The following is a 19,971-nucleotide window of genomic DNA, read 5'->3' as shown; positions in this document are numbered from 1 at the left end:
GGGGTTTCCGGAGATGAACTGAGTTAATATCAGTTCCGGGGACCCCGCTTCCAGAGATACTTACCACCGTAGGGGGTGCCGGTATTTCTTTTCAGTTTAAATGTCCTGGTTACGCGGGCCAATAGGAAGCTGCACTGGATGACGTCTCGGCTTCCTATTGGCCACATTTAAACGCTGCCATTATATTAGGCACACAGCTTCTCAGACTGCAGAGATACCGGCACTCCTTACGGAGGTAAGTATGTCTGGAAGCAGGGGTCCCAGTAACTGAAATGAACACAGTTTAGCTCCGAAGACCCCATGTGAAACCAGTATTGCTGCTTTAAGTGAATACAGTATGTACTGTAGTTAGACAGTAGTTGGACTGGAGACTGAAAATGAAGCTGATACTAACCACAATTCTGTTCTTCACTGTGGCCTGATGTAAATGTTACTCTCTATCCACTACAAACGTCTCCCTCCTGTCCCACAACCAATGTAATCATACACTGTGGACTACTCAAAAGCCTTGTATTATCTACTGAATCTTGGTGGAAAACTATGAAAACCAGTATACCAACCAACACTCATTCTAATGGCAAACATCGTAACTTTACAGCCTGCAAACAATGACTCACATTTTTATTTATACTGTTACTCTCTTTAGCAGGAGATATTGAACTCAACCCATGCCCACCCCCCTTTTTAACTCTGTCCTATACCCCTGATAATGCCCCTTTCAAATTCTAAAAAGGGATATCTATCGCCCATATAAATATTCAAAGCCTGCTGCCCAAACTGGATAAACTAACGGTTCCGGAAGGGAACGGTGCCATAATTCTCACAGAAACATGGCTAACGTCTAAAACCCTTAATGCATCTATCTCTCTCTGTTCAGGGATACTCCATTTCTAGGAAAACTATGTCAAAAAGAGGAGATGGGGTGTTATTTTATATTGAAGACAGATTACAATTTATACTGTTAAATTGCACCCATGCCTATCCTTTTTTTAAATCCTCGGAGCTCGACAAATGAACTTGCCCATGGCGAGTGCATTTTACCCGCTGTCGAGTCGGCAGTCCCCCGAGCCACATGCGGTTCTTTCAGCCACTGCTAGTGGCTCATTTCTGGATGCCGGGATGCGATCGAGTGTGTTACCTAGTAATACGGGACACCAGAAGAATACGCAGCCGCAGACAAGACATCCATTGGAAGCACTGCAGTGACTACCACACTACGCCACGCCACGCAATGGGACACACGGAATTGACTCCAGCGCAGGCGCATACAGTCACGCCCTCCGGCACTAAGGATCTCTTATCAACGATGCCGGGACGTTAACCAGCAGGATGCCAAGGACCAGAGATGGCAGAGAGAGAGCTCTGGAGCTCGTAGAAGTGTGTCTGTGAGTGACTGTGCCGGTCATCTGGCGGGCTGCTAGACAGTTAGTCCTTCAGAACGGCGCTAGCTGCTTTTCGTCTCCTCCTCCTTGGACCCGCCACCACCACATGGGTTGTGATGAGTAACGGGAAAAGCCATGAGTGTCTGGGATGCTGGGAAGAAGCAGCTGCTGCAGAGCGGCGCTGTGTGGTCTGGTTGCCACGGCTGGAGGAAGTGGCACACTTGTCCGGGTGTGTGCCTGGCGCTGCTTCACCCCCCCGGCCTACGTGTGCACCGTGTACGAGGCGGAAGCAGAGTGACCCTGGAGGAGGCGGGATTCCCCCACACTCATGGCAGGTAACAGCACCATGGTTGGGGTGAGATGCGCTGTAATCACACCGGCTTCATGTGGGAGTGGAGACGGGTGCTGGGACGTTAACGTCCGTGCTGGAGGAGGGGTGTAAGAGAGGGAGAGGTGGGGGGTGGGGTTTTTTTTTGAGAGAGATGTGCAAGGGGGGTTGTAAAGTTTTACAGTGGAACAAAAAAATGGGGTGGGTGGGGCCGGGGGGCGGGGCAAGTCCCTTTTTTGAAGTGAAACTTCTTTGCTGGCATCTACACAATTTTGATGGGAAAAATCTCTTGTGTTGTAATGAAAAACCGTGATGGAAGTGACGTCACGCTACTGATGGTCGCGCACTCGTGCACGCACATAACATCCTTCTAGCCCACTCGGAGATTGTAGGCAGCATATTCGCAGAAGAGGAGGTTGTAATCCGTGCTGTGCATGCGCAGAAGCCCATATTCACTTTCCCCTCCGCATGCGCAGTAATGGCAGGTCTGCCCGGTACCACGCATATGTGCAGGACCACAGATGTCGGTTGCAACTTCCATTATCAGCCGCCTGGACCCCTTCCTATGCCTGGCCTACACCGAACTCTGCTGCACAGGTAAGTTCCCTTCTTTCTAAACAGTAAGATCACCGGCACAACCCTTCCCAATGCTATAGAGTCACACACACACACACACACACACACACACACACACAAGGAATTCACATTTAATCACTTGTCTTCATAGCTTCAGGTCGCCAGTTCGCAACGCAGTGCCGTCGCGCCCACTATGGGCACCCGCAACGGACTTCAAGTACTTGTGATGGCGTCATCACTATAAGCACAGCCTAAATCAAACTTCTTTGTGTTTTGTCACTGAAATTGAGTTTTGATTTTTAATTAAAAACATCACCATCACAAATACAATTTCTGTGACAAAAGACAAATAAGTTTCAACCAAAAATGCGCATGCTCAGCACACACTCTTATTTTTGTCTAGCGAGTAGCATTTTTTATAATTTGTCGAGCCCTGGAAATTCTAGTTGGTAAAATTTGCGTCCCCCTCTTTAAGTCTATTCTTAATGCTGGTATCTACCACTCTCATAAATCCGTGGTTGATATCACTCACTTTCTTGTCACAATTTCCTCTCTGAATGGGAAGAGCGAGCTGTTAGTTTATTGGGATATCAACCTCAATTGGCTAGACCTTAAAAACAACAAAATCCAGAAACAACTCAAGTCGCTAAATCTAACCCAACTATTTTCCAACCCTCAAGGACAAACATCTCACAACCCTTCCTTGCTGGACTGGATTATATCCTCTTGTCCCAACAGAATCCAATTATCTGGTATCCTACCTGACATTTTCAGTGACCATGCAATAGTTTACTGTGTAAGGAAAATCAAACTACCCAAATCAAGCCCTAAAGTTCTACTCACTACAGTATAACATCTAAAAACTTTAACCCACCAAAAATTCTGGCAGATCTTACCAACTGCCCTTGGTACAGAATCAACTTGATAGCTGATAGCTTTCTGTGCTTGATTATTTCTAGAGTTTTTAAAACTCTGTGACACCCATGCCTCACTACGCAGAATAAGAGTATGGATGGCCCACCTTATTGCGCTTTACCGTTTTAGGGATGTCTTGTGGAAAAGATACAAAGTAACTGGCACTACCAAATATCTTAATAACTAGATACCTTCGGAATACATAAACAAGGCTAGCAAAAGCCCAATATTACTCCGACAATCTTCCTCCAAATACATAAAATCCAGCAAACTTCAGGAAAGTCATCAACAATATACGTATTCCAGCCACGAACAACCAAATATCAAAAAGGATGATACTACTCAGACAAATCCCACTGACCTAGCAAATGCATTCAATGAGTACTTTGTGTCATGTGCTTCTTCCCTATCATAGCGCAATGCTAACTATAATCGTGAACCTGTGAGAACCCCTATAGCCCCACCCCCTTCCAACAGTGCTTACAAATTTCAATTTGGCCCAGTATCTAAAAAGGAAATCACACAGGCGCTCCTAACATTAAAACTAACAGCCAATGTGGATCTGACCTAGTGCAATAAAGGTTCCTACGACTGTTCCCAAGCCATTGCCATACCGCTTGCCTTCTTAATCAACTCTATTTTCTCTACAGGCAATATCTCACAGGCCTGGAAAACTGCCAGAGTTGTCCTAATCTTCAAAAGTTGGGACAAAAACATTATCTCCAACTACAGACAAATCTCTCTTTTCCCAATACTATCCAAAGTCATGAAAAAATGTATCCACTCCCAATTAAACAATTCCTATACCGAGACGAATTTCCTTAGCCAACTCCAATCCGGCTTTTACCCAAAGCACTCCACAGTAACTACCCTCTTAAAAGTTTGCAATGAGATGCAGTGTGGAATGAAACTGGGACAACCTACTGGTGCAATATTAGACGTTGCAAAGTTTTTTGATACTGTTGATCATGTTATATTGTTAAATCAGCTCCTGTGCTCTGGAACAAGGGAATACGCTTTAAACTGGTTTCACTCCTACCTATTGGGTAGATCCCAATATGTGCCTAGCTCAGGGTCTATTCCTACCCTTTGGATATCACCAACGGGTGCAATGAGATGTTTGGCCGCGACCAAAACACAGCCGGCGTTCTGCTGCTGGACCGCAATCACATCATGTGCTTATCACACCTGGCTTGTCGGAGCGGGTTGTCTAGCACGGGAGTGCGGCGGACATCGTAGCGAAATGTCCCGGTGGCGTGTCCGCAGCATTTTGGTCGAGGCCAAACATCCTAGACCAACATGTGGGGTCCAACAAGGGTCTGTTCTGGGGCCCCTCCTATTTTGAGTCTTCATTAATGATCTACTTACAACTTGTAAGGGAACTTCAATGCACGTATGCTGATGATACAATCTTATATGCACACAGCCCTAGCTTCTCTGGCCTTGGACACGTACTTCAATCTGATTTTTTAAGAGTTGAAAACTGGATTTCCCAAAACAAATAGTTTTTAAACACTGCCAAAACCATAATGATGGTATTTGAGACTAAGGCTAAATTTCTAAAGCTACCAATGACAGAGCTGCAGATCAGAACCAGCTCTAACCCCATTCTAGCCTGTCACTAGTTTTAAATATCTGGGCATATGGTTTGACTCCCATTTAACATTTGGGTTGCATATTGATACTCTGACATCCAAAATCTACCCCAAAACTAGGTGTACATTATAGGAACAAATACTCCCTATGCACACTGGACACAAAGCGCATCACACAACAGTTGCTAATGCCAATTATAGACTATGATGCAATAGTATATGGTACAGCACCTCAAACTCACCTTAACTAGACAACCTCTACAACTCAATATGCCGCTTTGTCCAACAATGTAACTACAGTACAACACACATCACTGCGAAATGCTCAAAGAACTACATAGGCTATCACTTGAATCTAGGCGCCAAGTGCATTTTTCCTGTCTTGCCCTCAAATACTTTCTGTTCAAGCTATCTGAACAAGCTCCTCACCCCTACCACACGCAGCACTTATCACCTGAGATCTGACTCCAAAAGACAATTCACGGTCCGACTGTTCTTCAAAGAATCCTGACTCTCCTCCTTCTGTTACCGTGCACTTCATGAATGGAACAATCTACCAGAGACTCTCAAAGCTGCCTTTAGTTTATGTCCTTCCAGAACTTCAGCTGTCTCACATTTTAATCTTGTCTGTAACTGTTATATGCGCCCATAACATATATCTCTAACTGCCCATGAAATGTCTTTAAATATAATGTATAACCTCTGTTCATTTAACATAACCATGTATTGTCATCATAACTCTTTGCCAAGGACATACTTCAAAACGAGAGGTAACTCTCAATGCATTACTTCTTGGTAAAACATTTTTATAAATAAATAACTTATTTTTACCAGCTATATTTGACCAATTTCTGCATTATTACTACTGTTGCATAAAGACAGACAAACAAAATTAAACTAGAATTTTGATTTACAAAACTCATATAGTTGTTTGAAGTTGCTTCACAGTTACTAAGTTAATTAGTCTAGAAATGTCTTTGATGCTTCATAACATCTAAAATCAACAAAAAGGTAAGTTTTTGTTTTCATCTCTGGAGAAAGAGTCCATGGCCTTTCTGGCTCCACAGAATGGAGAATGAAAGAACATTGTTGGAGACGGAGAGACTCATTAAACGTGCCATCCTACTTACCAACATACTGTATACTGGAGTTGCAAACAAAAGAAAGCACTTGTGCTGTTTTACAATAGATGCTGCTTTTGTTAGCTATAGTTAGTTAGCAGTCCATAGAATATGAACACTGTTTAATGTAGCAGATACATTGCAGTGACCAGTAATGTATTGCAGAGCACTTGTTAGGAAATTCACACGGTTGGCCCTTTTAACGGTCCTGGAAAACATCACAATTAATCCAAGATCAACTACTGGAAGATTTTACAAAAGGGTAAAGGGACATTAAGTGAAGGCAATGTGTACAATACAAATAATTAAACGGGGAACTAGAATTTAATGGTTAAACTGTGGTTATGGTTGTTTGGCAAACCAGCATTGGCATAAAGAAGTCTCTAGCCCTTATTCCATATAATTTGAAGTTGTCTTCCCCATGCTGGAGAAGGTTTGAATGCCATTAATTTCTCCAGAACGGGAAAGACAGCTTCACAGCATATTGAATAGGAGCCTTTGAGAGATCCAGGAGCATTAAAACAAAAGAGAATGTCTTCTGTTTCTGCGTGGGCACAAGGGGAAGTGCTCAAGTGATAGTACTGATGTAATAATCATCACATGACTGTAGTGCCAAAGAGAACAGGGCACACTACTGCTTGCCAGTAAGGTTACAGCACTAGACTGTGAAACAGAAGATTTAGGTCAACACATTTTTCTTTGTGCCCTTAGCTACCCAATTATTTATTTTTCCCTTTTACGAATGATTGCAGAGGTAAACTGGCAAATCTATATGAATTCTGTTTTGTGTCCACAATTGTAGACAGCTACAGTAGGTCCATAAACCAGGTTTGGTAGCATCTCAAACCATGAGTCTCAATGATTACGTCAGGTAAACTGATTCAAATTGACCCCTTCGCTGAGAGGGGTCTACAATGCATTGCAGTTGCATGCACTGTTACAATAAAGGGCGTACCATTTTAAACATTTTGTTTAGAACATCAATATGGTAATTTAACAACATTGTGGGGTCCAGATCCTGCCAATCAGCTATTTGCGATTGCTGTGCTCTGCAATATCCTACTCACTAAACCAGAACACATTGCCAATTTGAACAATCAATGTTACCATTGGTATAGCAATACTGCTAATTACCTTATAGTATCAGGTACAATAACTCAATTGTAATTTTTATAAAAACAAGTAGTTATTGTGCCTACATTGTCCTACCTCAAATACTAATAATTGATGTATACCTATAACTGCCAGTATACACAGTACACTGTACCAAAAAATTTTTTTTAACTCAAACTACATTGAATTCTTAGGCAACAAAATGTGTTTTTAAGAAGAGTTTTCATTTCAGTAAGCCGCCCACTTATTATAGAAATCTGCACACACGTACGATCAATCTCACTCAAATTGCACACAACCCATTCCACAGGACTGTGGGGGTGATGAACACATGTAAATATGGCCCCTTATTCCCTATAGATAGGAAGCTCTCATGCGCAGGGCCCTCGTTACATGCTGTATCTGTTTGCACTTAATTCTTATTTGTATGTCATTCTGCTTATGTAACGCATATCACTCCGTACCACCGCCGGGCCGCGCTGCGGAATATGTTGATGCTTAACAAATAAACAATAATAAAGAAAATGTAAACAACAAAATGTGTTTTCATGTCCTGCCCCATTTAATGTGTGTGTGTGTGTGTGTGTGTGTGTGTGTGTGTGTGTGTGTGTGTGTGTGTGTGTGTGTGTGTGTGTGTGTGTGTGTGTGTGTGTGTGTGTGTGTGTGTGTTACTCGCGAGTGTACTTAAAGTGAGTGTCCTTAAAGCGGGGTATGCCTGTATTCACAAAAGACATTAGTAAATGATTGTAAAACACCATCCATTTGTTTACCATGAAAATTGTAAAAGTTATTTTTATATATATATATATATATATATATATATATATATATATATATATATATATATATATATATATGTGTGTGTGTGTGTTCTTCAGTATTCGGTGATACCTTTTTTATTGGACTAACAATTAGGGGTCTATGCAGAGAGCAGCGCTATTTCAAAACTCGCCATTTTTTGGAGAAATTCGCACAGAAAACATCAGAAAATGGCGAGTTAAGAGGGCTTTACCTGTGCAAACTCCTATTTATCACATAATAATATCACACAAAACAGAGTAACCAGGGGAAATCAAATCCCTCACATGTTTAAGTTCATGATATTTACAAACTAACTTAAAGCTGCAGACCAAGCAATATCTGTGGTTTAAAAAAAAAACAAAAAAAACAATTCTGTACTATGAGAAAATACTTGTAGCTTTTTTTTAAACAACTCTGAATGACATTTTTTATGTATTATAATGTAACAAGCATTTTTTGTTTCTATAGCAACCATTTACAAAGTCACATCCCCTTCCTCTTCTGAAACAGGCTCTAGCACACCCCTTTCTGAGACATGCCCCCTCTCTAGCAGTGCACCAATTCTATCTAGTGACTGCCTGGTCATATGATCTTCCCCACAGAACTTTGCATCTTTGGTCCTCTTCTGCTGCACTGACAGCCATTCAGTGAACCCCTGAGCCAAATCTTCGCTGATCGATCACAGGTGAACGGATCGATCAGCAACTTAGCTAATTACTTATCATTGTGTGAATTGTATTGATTCACATATTAAAAGGGGGGGAGGGGGTAAAAAAACCGCTTGGACTGCTGCTTTAAAAAATATACGAGGGGGAAAAAAAGGTCAGTTGCCCAGATTTACTCAGGAAATATGGTATTGCCATTGGTTAATTTTGGTACAAATTGTACAGTAACTATTAACAATATAAACATTGTTTTCAACTACTGTGTATTGCCTTTCCGTTGTAATTCTATGGTTTTTCTTTAACACCAAATAGAAATATGGTGATTGCAAAGCATGTTTTCTAAATCCTCATATCTAAAAATATAAAAATGGCAGCATGTTATTCACAATAATTGAGGGACGCTTTAGTGCAGATCACAAACAACAGATAATCAATAAGGAAACTCATAGAATACAAAGCAATCATTGTATTATTTTTAGTTAATTTTGATGTCTCCAATATGTTAAAAAAAAATCTCATTAAAGAATGGATTACATTTAATTCTTTTTGAATATCACAAATTTTCTATTAGACCTACTATACATTAGTAATTGTTTGATAATCCTATTTTTGATTTGTTAAGTTTTGAGTGAAAAAAAATGTTCTAAAGCAGTGGATTACCTGTTAATGCATCTATGGCTTTTCAATTAAATAGAATTAAAAAGAAAATGTTTATTATAAATCACAGTATTGAGATGTAACTGTAACTAGTCAATTAATTTCGTTTTCATTTCACGATTCATTATAAAGTATACAAAGCAAACGATAAAACTGTATTGGAGAAAATAACACTGTTTTCTATACAGAAGCACAGTGTGTTTTATGATAATCAAGACACATTTTTATACAGAATAATGTTATAATGACAGACTGAAATTGTTTATTTGTTTGTTAATACCTATCCATAGTTCATTGCAACTATTCATTTTTTTTATTACTGAACTAATTTGAGGTATTGGCACCCCAAGCAAGTTGCAATTCACACTAGAACACTATCTTAAGGATGATGTTAAGACTTTTTTTTCATGACATTAGAAAATGTTTGATTTAAAAAAATTGCAAATGCAGCAGCAGCAGCAGCAATCTGATAATGTATGGAGTGCATGCACAGATCTCAAATAAAGGGCTTCCTGTAGCTTTGTCATCTTTAGGAAAAGTACAAGATCACAGATTATATAAGCAGTCTAGTGCAGCATTGAAATAAATAATTGCCTCTATTTCTACAGTATGTACACCATGGAAGCTAAATTTAGACTGCTCTGCATCTGGCCTACCACTCTTTCGGGGATGTAAACTAGGAACGGAATAGGCAACACAGTATTTCAAATAATTACTAATAATGTGTTATCCCAAAAATGATAACCGCTTAGATGTGCAAAGCTCTGCAGGCCCTTTTATCCAGCAGGAATGGGTTAACACATTCACTGCCAGAGAAGTCTGTAAGCAGAGGTGTTGAATATTTATTGGAAACACTGAAATTTACTGTGCAAAAAAAAAAAATGCCTAGATGGGACTGCTATTATTGGCTTCTAAGGTACTCCAAAGTATTATCCTGCCCAATGGTTTGCATGGGATGTAATGGCAATTAAACGCAAATGAATATTTCAGTACATTACAACCTATCATGACACACCAGCCAATGTTATGGGTGACATATGTAATGCATGGAGTAGATCTAGGTTCCCATTTAGCACTTCTTGCAGTTACAGTATTAGAAAAGTACAGAGAAATCTACTTGTGAAATTCAGCATCATCACTCTTCTAAAGGGTACCTCTGGCAGTGAAGGGGTTAAGCAAGAAAAGGGCCAAGCAGAGATAGAGATCTTTGGTTTCCACTAGCATTATGTGCATGCTGTGAAACCCAATAGGACAGTAGGCAAGTTGCAAAAAAAGGCCATCTGATGCTGCGGTGACCATGACAGCCCCACCACCAGCCCACCCCTTGAAAAGAATCAAACACCAGCTGTGACCAAGCAACCTTGATGGGCACTGTGACCAAGCAACCTTGATGGGCACTGTGACCAAGCAACCTTGATGGGCACAGGGGCGAGGTTAACCCGGACTGTGCAGAGACACTGCTTATCTGCATAGAATGACAATGATCAGCATGAGAGGTCCCAGTGACATTTATTCAGAGGGGACATGCAGGGAAGGAAGCGCTGACAAGCGATAGGGTGTAAGTGGGTGTGATCTTAAAGGCAGAGTGACACGGATCCGGCCTTTAGATTCCGCTCCTGTTGCATCACCGGTATCTTTATTCGTGTAATCAGAAGGGGAAAGGAGAATTAGCAATGTGCAGCATCATTGTAGAGACAGCTGTGTGAGGAGGCTGCAGCAGGGTGGGGGTGAGGAGGGGATGCCGGTAGGCCTTAAGCCGGCTACCTATATGCAGCATCCCCTCCAAGATAAAGGAACGATAAGAGATTAGATTGACTGACCAATAACCTCCTGGAGTTCGTAGTCGTCCCTGCAGATTGGCCACCCGATGCTCTGTGCTGGGGGCTGGCTGTGCACGGGAGACTCGCTCTGCTCTGCCATGATGCTGCTGCTGGTCCTACAGATCTGCAGTTCCTCTGTATATTGTGTTGGGTTGTTGCGGACTTTACTTGCACTTCCAGCTTTAATCTCCCCGGCTCATTCACTGGCTCACTCCTTCTCTGTGAGCCTGACAGCCAGGCACAGGGGGAGAGGAGGGGTCGGAGAAGCCCAGAGACAGGGGGTGGTGCTGCTATTGCTTCCTCCTGTGTGAGAGTGGAAAGAGGTGGTGCTTCCTGAGCAGCAGCCACACCATCCTCTTAGCTGTCAGCCAGGGGCTGCTTCTCATTTCAGAGGTGCAACATAAAGCAGTACTTCAATATTAGGTGGTACCTTTTTTGTTTGAACTAACAATAGATATTTTAGGACAAGCTTATGAGAGCTCAACTTTCATAAATTCTACTCTCATAAATTTAATTCTCATAAACTTGTCCTAAAATATTGTTAGTTCAAACACAAAACGTACCACCTAATACTGAAGTACTCATTTATTTTCACACTATCGCAATTGCACTAGCATGGCTTCTTTTTATTTCAAGGGAATGGCTATTATACAGTAGTTAGTAGTTCTTCCTGGTGTACAGTAGTTAGTAGTTCTTTCTGGTCATATACTCAGGTCACCATTTTGGAGCATTTTGTTTCTTTGACAACAGTATTTTTGCAAGTGGCATTAGCAACATAATTCACTTTCTGTTCACTTTATTTTATCCCTAAGCACTGTTAGGTGGGAGGGTTCAGAAGGTAGGATTTGTTGAATTGTAGGGGAAACACTTTTAGTTTTAATATGCTTTTAAATTTGTTCTATAAAAAAAAGGCCCTGTGCTGGTGGTAGAGAAAGGAGGTGTAATTGTGGCACTGATCCTGACTGTTAAAGAAACAGACATACTACTGTCCTTTAACAAGCATGAAAGGAGGAAATTAATCTGTACAGAAAGCTGCAGGTCCGGGGCAACTTCAGCAGCAACACCACTACCTCTGAATACCCCTGTAATACCAAGCTCCCCAAGCTCTGCACCCCGTAATGTAAACATGGCCCTGGTGATGTGAACTGCCCTAGGAAGACTTAAATATTATTGGTTGCTGGGTGAAGTGTTACTCGATTTCAGCTCAGTACAGCCAGGACTTCACTCCTAGCACCAGTGGCTTCCAGTTTCTTTCACCAGTTGCGTGACATTGAGTATGAACAGCAATCTTTTATGAACAGGTCTGGGCAGTTTGGATGAGACCTCTGGGTCCTGTGAGCCTACTAGCAGGTTCTGTTAAAGGATTGGCATGGTCATCCCCTATATCGGCCTGTGTGTACCACCAAAGTTCCACACTGATTATACCCGGGGTGTTAATGAATGTCATTAACTGACTAACGCACCTTTATTGAGAGTGGTTTAGAAAATACTAGTGAGACTGGGAATAAGTTTCATCTTTTAATCTTCCATAAACATGCTTTGGAAAGATAGGACTTTTATAAGGAAGAAAGTAGAAGAATTATTGAAAAAATATATATATAGTATTGGAGTCTTCTTGATGGTAATCAATTCTTGGTATGGCGGCGTTTAACTGCCCATTTAGCTCCCTGTCATGGAACAAGAATCACATTTCTGCCTGACCCCCCTTCTGCTTGTCAGCTCCTTAAGTTCAGCTGCAGGCATTTGTTCCACATACACACACTGTGCCTGTGTGATGTATCAATATGTTGCCCTTGCTGCCTGTGAGCAGGTGGCCAGTGAGTTGCTACAGCAACCTCTGAGATTCTTCTCAGAATGGGCTATTCTGCCCTTCCCTCTTGTTTGTTTCCATATAGTCTATCCCAAGACTATTCCTGCTACCCACATTCCCCCTCACTTCCTTTTCCACCTAGGATCACAGTGAGTACAAACCTGTCTGCATCCACCCCTGGTAAGGCCTTTCTGTCTTACCGTAGTCCACCTCATAGAAGCATTCTAGATAGAGAAGCACTCTCTATGAACACTACACCTACAAGTACCCGTTGTTTTCTACTTCTGCAATAAAGTTAAGAAAGACATTAAGGACTTGTGATGCTTTGGAAGAGGGAAGACATGAGTTAAAGGTAACTGGAGCTATTTGTACTTCAAACATGACCCTAGTTTCAGGATACTCCCATAGAGACTTGCACTGCATTGTCACAAACGTTCTGGCAACAAAGGGGTTAAAAAGTGTATGCCTACTTATATGAACAAGAATCAAAACTGTAGTTTAACTCAATCAGTGCTCAGAATATATGCAAAGCATTTCAGAGCGATTAACCCATATCCCTGATCTGAGTGAGGATTGTGGGCCTTTATAGAATCCTACTTCAGGCATACTGTAGATGTGGTACTTTAAGTGTTTCCCAACTCTAGTCCCCAGTTACCCCCAACTGTTTGAGCACAGATGGTTCAGTCAAAATGATTGAGTCACTAACTGAGTAACCATCACTTGGCAGTCTGCCTCAATATTGTGTTCAAAGGTGGTGCTAGTGGTTCGTGTCCCTAAAAATGTAATGTTTTGCTTCCTTCAAACTCTCAGCAAACTCCTAACATTTGCTGGGAGTCTGGGACCCTCGTCTTCATGTAATTTCCATATTTTAAACATTTAAAAAAGTGTGTAGAACATTCAGTAAATTAGAAGTCCATTTTTTTAAAATCTGTGGTTCTCAGCAATCCTTTTGTCTCCGCGGCACAGTATAAATTAGAGAAGCAGCTCGTGACACTAATTAAAGAGTTAATTTTATGCAGATTAATTGCCACGCCTAAAATATTGATTGGGATTCTTGCTTTTATTAATATTTTATTCGCATTTTAAATGTATCATAACACTTATTCTTTAGGAAACGAAAATGAATGAGATTTGTAAAGTTGGTACTAATAATTGATCATTTTATTCAATAATTACAGATTATGGATTCTACCGAGACACTGTTAAAGTTGGTAAGGTAAAACATGAGTGAGACTCAGTCCAAATGAGTAAGAAAAAGGCGAACGTGAAAAAAACTGTGCGCGTGTATCCAGCTTAATGGTTCAATTTCTGGTGGTATGCTCGTGCATACTGCAGTATTCTGCTGCTACATTATTATTCAATCTTATAGAAGCTCTAATATTTAGAGGCATGCCCTGTGTATGTTGAGGTATCTGTATCTTGTGGGAATAGTGACGCCTGCTACATCTGCATATACACTTATATACAGGGCTCGACAAATTCTTTAAAAATGCTACTCATCAGACAAAAAAGGGACCCGGTAGTCTTTACTGACTTCCGGTGTTTGCCGTAGCTACAGCGCGGCTCCTACCTGGTTGTTTTCCTGTCTCTCACATGGTGCTAATACTTTTCTCCACCTGCTGCCGCTGCCACCCACCTTGTAAACCCTCTGCTGCCTGCTCTGCTCACATGGTGGTCCTGTTCTCCCATCACCAGCTGTCTTCCTCCAGTGCCGCTCCGCTCTTCAGTCTTCCTCTTCTGCTGCCAGCTAGCCAGCTGCTAAAATCCACTTGAAGTGGGCGAGTGGATTTGTCGAGCCCTGGATTTGTGGTTTGTCGATACCGCTGCCATTAAACTTCCCCTATAAAGGTTCAATCCCACATAGTCGGACAGTTGTATTTCTTATGGGCCTCTGAATGGGGAAGTATTTGTCAATCAAGTGTTTTCTTTACCCCTATCCCTCTGTCCTTATCAGAGAACCAATAAAGATAAGGGGAGGTGGGGAGGGAGACTGGCTGTACAAGCAGTGCCTGATCACACAGTAACATTAGACAAAAGAGAGAAGCCAGAAGAAATCAAAACCCTCCTGTCTAACCTTAAAAAATAAATAAAAAATACTTATTGGTGTTATATTTGGGTATAAATTACCCAGATGAAACCTCTTTTACATGTTACTGAACTTAATTCACTTTGGTACTAGGAGGGATGGTCTCTTTAAACAACAATCTATCACTAAAAAAATGCCTATATTCTTTGTTTTTATTTCTACATTTAATTCTAACAATTTTCTTCCAATATTTGTATGTCGCCAGTGCCACATTTCCTTAAAGTAGGACTTTTGGGTGATTGATTTTTAAATCACCTGCTTATCATACAACAAAAGACAGAAATGCCCAATGCTAAATCCAATGTGACAAAATACATACTGCATTTTTGACACTATATATATTATTCTGACCAATTTATGTGCCTTTGCCTCATGGAATATATGTATTGGTAGTTGCTAGTCCCCCTCCTCTTTTAATCCTTCTCCCCCTGTTTTTATTTCCATATTAATAAATTTTGCATCTGTAATTATTCCCTTGGTATGCCCGTGTGCTTTATTACAAGGATACTTTTTTGTTGCTTCATATATATATATATATATATATATATATATATATATATATATATATATAGCCCTTTTTCTGAACACCTTCCTAAGGGACTACTAGTGCTGTACTTAACCTGCGGCTCCAGGAGATATGAGCCTCCGCTAGCTGGGAGCCTGGGGTAAGGATTCTAGTGCAGCGCCTCCACTTACCCAGGATCCCCGTTACGTAAGATCGCCCTGGGCAAGAAACATACCAACAATGCGTGCAACCAAGTTTACTGTGTCTAAGTAACCACGTCTTACCCCCTACATAACATCACACATAACTTATACTATACGTTGAAGTCCTTGTACTACGCGGCTCGGCCGCATTCCTAGTGAAGTTGTCCTGTATAACAGTGGCTCTGCCACGCTCTAAAGAGGGTTGTCCTTGCAAGAGGGTAGCTAATACCTTAGTCCGCTAGCCACTTGCTAATGTCCTACTAGAGTTATTCCTAAGGCGGGATCAGAGCCTGATGACCGGTGTTGGTGCACTTGATTTACAATTGTACCTTCAGGTCACGGCGGTGACCGGCGCCTCTTCACAAAGGGTCCGCTGCTCCCGCTCGGATCCTCCAGACGTCGAGATGTCCAGCTGTCTGATCCCAGATGACTGTCCACAACTCCGTGCGCTGTCCCTATCTAAGATGACAATACTCTCCACTACCGGGCGTACCTACAGTACCGCAGCCTACGGTGACTCAGGGGAAATCTCCTATGGGCCTGGGGGTAATAGTTGGCCTATGCAGGCGGGTCACGGACCCCCTGCAATCACACTCCTCCTCTCGCTCGGTCCCGAGCTCTCTCTAGCGTGGTCTCTGCCCCCACGCTTCCTGTTCCTGTCTCCGTAATCCCCGCCCTCTCATTGGCTTCTAGCATCAGGTGATTGCCCCCAGAGCTCGCGGGAGTTGCCGTCCATTATCAGAGCCTTCCTTATTGGCCCCGCGTTCGCGCGCTCCCCTTACGCAGGCGCGACCTCACGACCTTGTCCGTGTCCTCGCAGTATTGCGCAACAACATGGCGGCACCCTATATACCGGGCCGTCAGAGAACCTGCCATACACACACACCGGGTTTAAGCACACCCTTACATATATATATATATATATATATATATATATATATATATATATATATATATATATATGAGAAAGACAAAACAGAGAGCGCACGCCCCATAGTGTAACACTGTAACATTTAATGTGGGGAAGGGTGGATGGGGGGATTAAAAACACTCACAATAGACAAGTAAAATATATGCAGTATGTGATATATAATCACCACCAAGGCGTGTCCAAACCGCAGCAGAGAGTCCAAAGCAGGCTGGAGTTGATCTCACGAACAGCGCAATCCCTCCGGTTCACTCGGTTCACTCGAAATCATCCATTCCCTTTGATAAAGTTGCATTTGTTGCGACGAAACGCGTCAGGGACGTACTTTACGACATTACGTCATCACGCTGTGTGCATCCTTTACGGCCGGGGAGCACATGTAGTGATTTGAAGGCCTTACTCTGATGCCAGAATTACCTGGATGATTTCGAGTGAACCGGAGGGATTGCGCTGTTCGTGAGATCAACTCCAGCCTGCTTTGGACTCTCTGCTGCGGTTTGGACACGCCTTGGTGGTGATTATATATCACATACTGCATATATTTTACTTGTCTATTGTGAGTGTTTTTAATCCCCCCATCCACCCTTCCCCACATTAAATGTTACAGTGTTACACTATGGGGCGTGCGCTCTCTGTTTTGTCTTTCTCATAGATTTTGCTGTGGAACTGGTTATTCCATGAGAAAGCTGCCATGGGCCCCTGGACTCTGTACATTATTCTGGTGCTACCTGTCAGAACTTTTTGTGTGGTTTGGACATTGGACTTTTATTTTTATTATTGTTATTTTTTGTATCCATATGTTTGCATTTAGTATCTATTGAATTCTTGTATATACACTAATTTTCTAACCCTTATCTATATCATTTGATTTATATTTATTTGCTTGTTGGCGCTACTTTTTGTTTTTTCTTTGTCTATATATATATATATATATATATATATATATATATGCTTTATGAATGATGTGGTGGGTTTTGGGGTTCGTTTACTTGCTTATCATGTTTCATATCAGTTTACTTTGTAAATTAACTGTGAGAAACTAACCGTTTTAGATATGTTTAAAACAATAGATAAAAACATGTAATCGTGTCCTCTACTCCACTATACTATCAGTTTAGATAAAACTGTACATTATATAGCTTCGTTTTACACCCAATGTGCATGAGAGCTGTGTGTATCTGCATTATCCTTACATACAGTAGGGCAGGATATGCTGTATAAGCAAAGCAAAGGTTAAGCTAAAGCTAAAGCAATAAAATCATACTGGTTCTCTTTGTGCTGCTTGCGAGATGAGAAATATTCAGAGAAAGCATACATAGAACTGTAGCGTTGAAACTTTTGATTTCTGTGCTCAGACTTTGGCATTGATTACTCAACAACAAACATTTAGTAGGCCCCTATGTATCAAAGTAAAAGTGGGACACTTCTAGGGCATGATACATATGGTGCTGAATTTTTGCCCCAGAATGTAACTACCTCTGCATGATAGACTTGAAAGTCTATTAAAATGTAATTTATAGACTACAAAATTTAATGTCAGTTCTTAAAAATGTAATATCTTAAGAGCAATTTATGATAATCAATTAAAAAAAAAAAAAATCTGGATGAATTGTTTTAAAGATTGATAAAAATTTTGTTTTTTCCTCTTACAGGAAATCATTAAGTGCCGCTTCAGAGAATATTGAATCAGCCCTTTAGTGGGAATGCTATACTGTAGTTCCTAGCTTTGCACTGAGTTACAAACATTACTAGGTTTAACAGGAGGGGCAATATCCTATTACTGTATGTATGCAGGCAAATTCCAAACTGGATTCATTTTAGTACTGGAAGAAAATTTGTGGCAATCTAAATGTTTTTAAGCAGAAATGAGTGGTTTTCAATACCCCTTAGAACTTTCACATTTTAATCACTGATTTGATAACACACTATAATTAATAGACAAAGCATACAAATATTAATGGTTTCTTCACCCAACAAGCCTACAGCCAGTAATTTATTAACGCAGAAACACTTCTAACCCATCAGATTTCCAGTAACGTAGTTCAATAAATCATAAACTTCCCCTGGAATGGGGCTTTCCCTAACCATATTCACTTCTACCAAAGCCGAGATATGAGCCATATACAAAAGCAGAAATGAAACCTAATCAGCCACAGATAAGTGAGTGACAAGGCAACACCAATGATTAAACTGTTATTGGTGGCAATCTTGCTGAGCTCCTGTCAGTAGCGTAGCTAGGCATGCGCATGGTCCCGGGCGAATTTCAGGGCCCCATTATGAGTGAACATATTCCATAGATTCAGGAGTTTCCATCGCGTCCCCTTCCCCCCTGTGTGTTGGCGGCCCTGCGAGAACCCCACTCTTTTACTCCTCACTCCTCTATTCACCCCTCTATCCTCAGGTATTTCACTCCCCTCTTAAACCCCCTCCCTCACTACCCCCTTTTCCCTCTCACACTCTCTCCCCCCCCCCTTCCACACTCAATTCAGCTCCGTCAATCCTCCCCTCCTCACATTCATTTCCCCCTCCACCCCCCGGCTACACACACACAATTTCCCCCCACACACATACAATCCCCCCTCTACAATACAGTACACCCCCCCCTCACCCCCCATACACAAATTAGAATAACCAACTACACGCACACTACAATAACCTCCCCCCTCCCTCCCACTCAAGCAGTTGAAAAACACTGGTGAACAGTATACTGCACAGTAACTTCTTCTTTTACTTCAGTAAACTATAGACAACTGTGTAAAGAATGACACAAACTATTAAAAAGATGATCTAATAAAAAGATTGTTATCACATGTTACGTCAATTGCTTGCACTGAGGCACACAGCACACTGACAGACACACACAGCACACTGACAGAAACACACAGCACACTAACAGACACTGAGGCACACAGCACACTAACAGACACTGAGGCCTCGTTCAGGGTGCTGGCTTCGGAGGGAGGGTGTGCTGCCGTGCGTGCTGCCGTTAGAAACAACGTATTCAATTTGAATACTGGTTGTCAGGGTAGCAACTGCCCTGTCTCCGAAGCCCGGAGTTGAAGCTGACTACAGTTTCAATAAACGAAAATTTCGTTTTTTGGAGCTGCAGCAGCGTCACTGGGACCTAGGCAGCCAATGAAATCATTCTTCAGAATGATTTCATGACTGCAACCTCGATACTTACCCTGGTGTGTGTAACCCCGCCCCCTCCCCAACGCTGAAAAGTCTGCTGGGGGATAAACACAAATCGCCCAGCAAACTGCCTCCCTCCCGCCCTCCCTCCGAGTCCTGCAGCTGGCACCCTGAACGAGGCCTGAGGCACACAGCACACTGACTGACACTGAATCACAAATAGCACACTGAAAGAGCAAACTGTAACTGACACATTTACACACAAACACACAGCATACTGACACACGGAAGCACACACAGCAAATTGACACACACACATGTGCACAACAAACTG

General features: G+C 41.8%; 1 protein-coding gene across 2 annotated transcripts in view; it reads right to left on the bottom strand.

The window, feature by feature from the left end:
- The window catches only part of STK39 (serine/threonine kinase 39), a 240,627-nt gene extending 229,319 nt beyond the window's left edge, over nt 1-11,308 (bottom strand). The window contains exon 1 of one of the 2 annotated variants that reach the window (XM_075609161.1): nt 10,974-11,308. In XM_075609161.1, the coding sequence (XP_075465276.1) occupies nt 10,974-11,073 (100 nt within the window). In that variant the 5' untranslated portion in view covers nt 11,074-11,308. The remainder of the gene's footprint in view (nt 1-10,973) is intronic. The other variant, XM_075609162.1, reaches the window with a different exon arrangement.
- Between the last annotated feature and the right edge of the window lie 8,663 nt (nt 11,309-19,971).

This window comes from Ascaphus truei, chromosome 7, assembly GCF_040206685.1.
Source record: "Ascaphus truei isolate aAscTru1 chromosome 7, aAscTru1.hap1, whole genome shotgun sequence".
NCBI classification, from domain to species: Eukaryota; Metazoa; Chordata; class Amphibia; order Anura; family Ascaphidae; genus Ascaphus; species Ascaphus truei.
The sequence above is the reverse complement of the archived record's forward strand: the minus strand, read 5'-3'. Positions and strand labels throughout refer to the sequence as shown.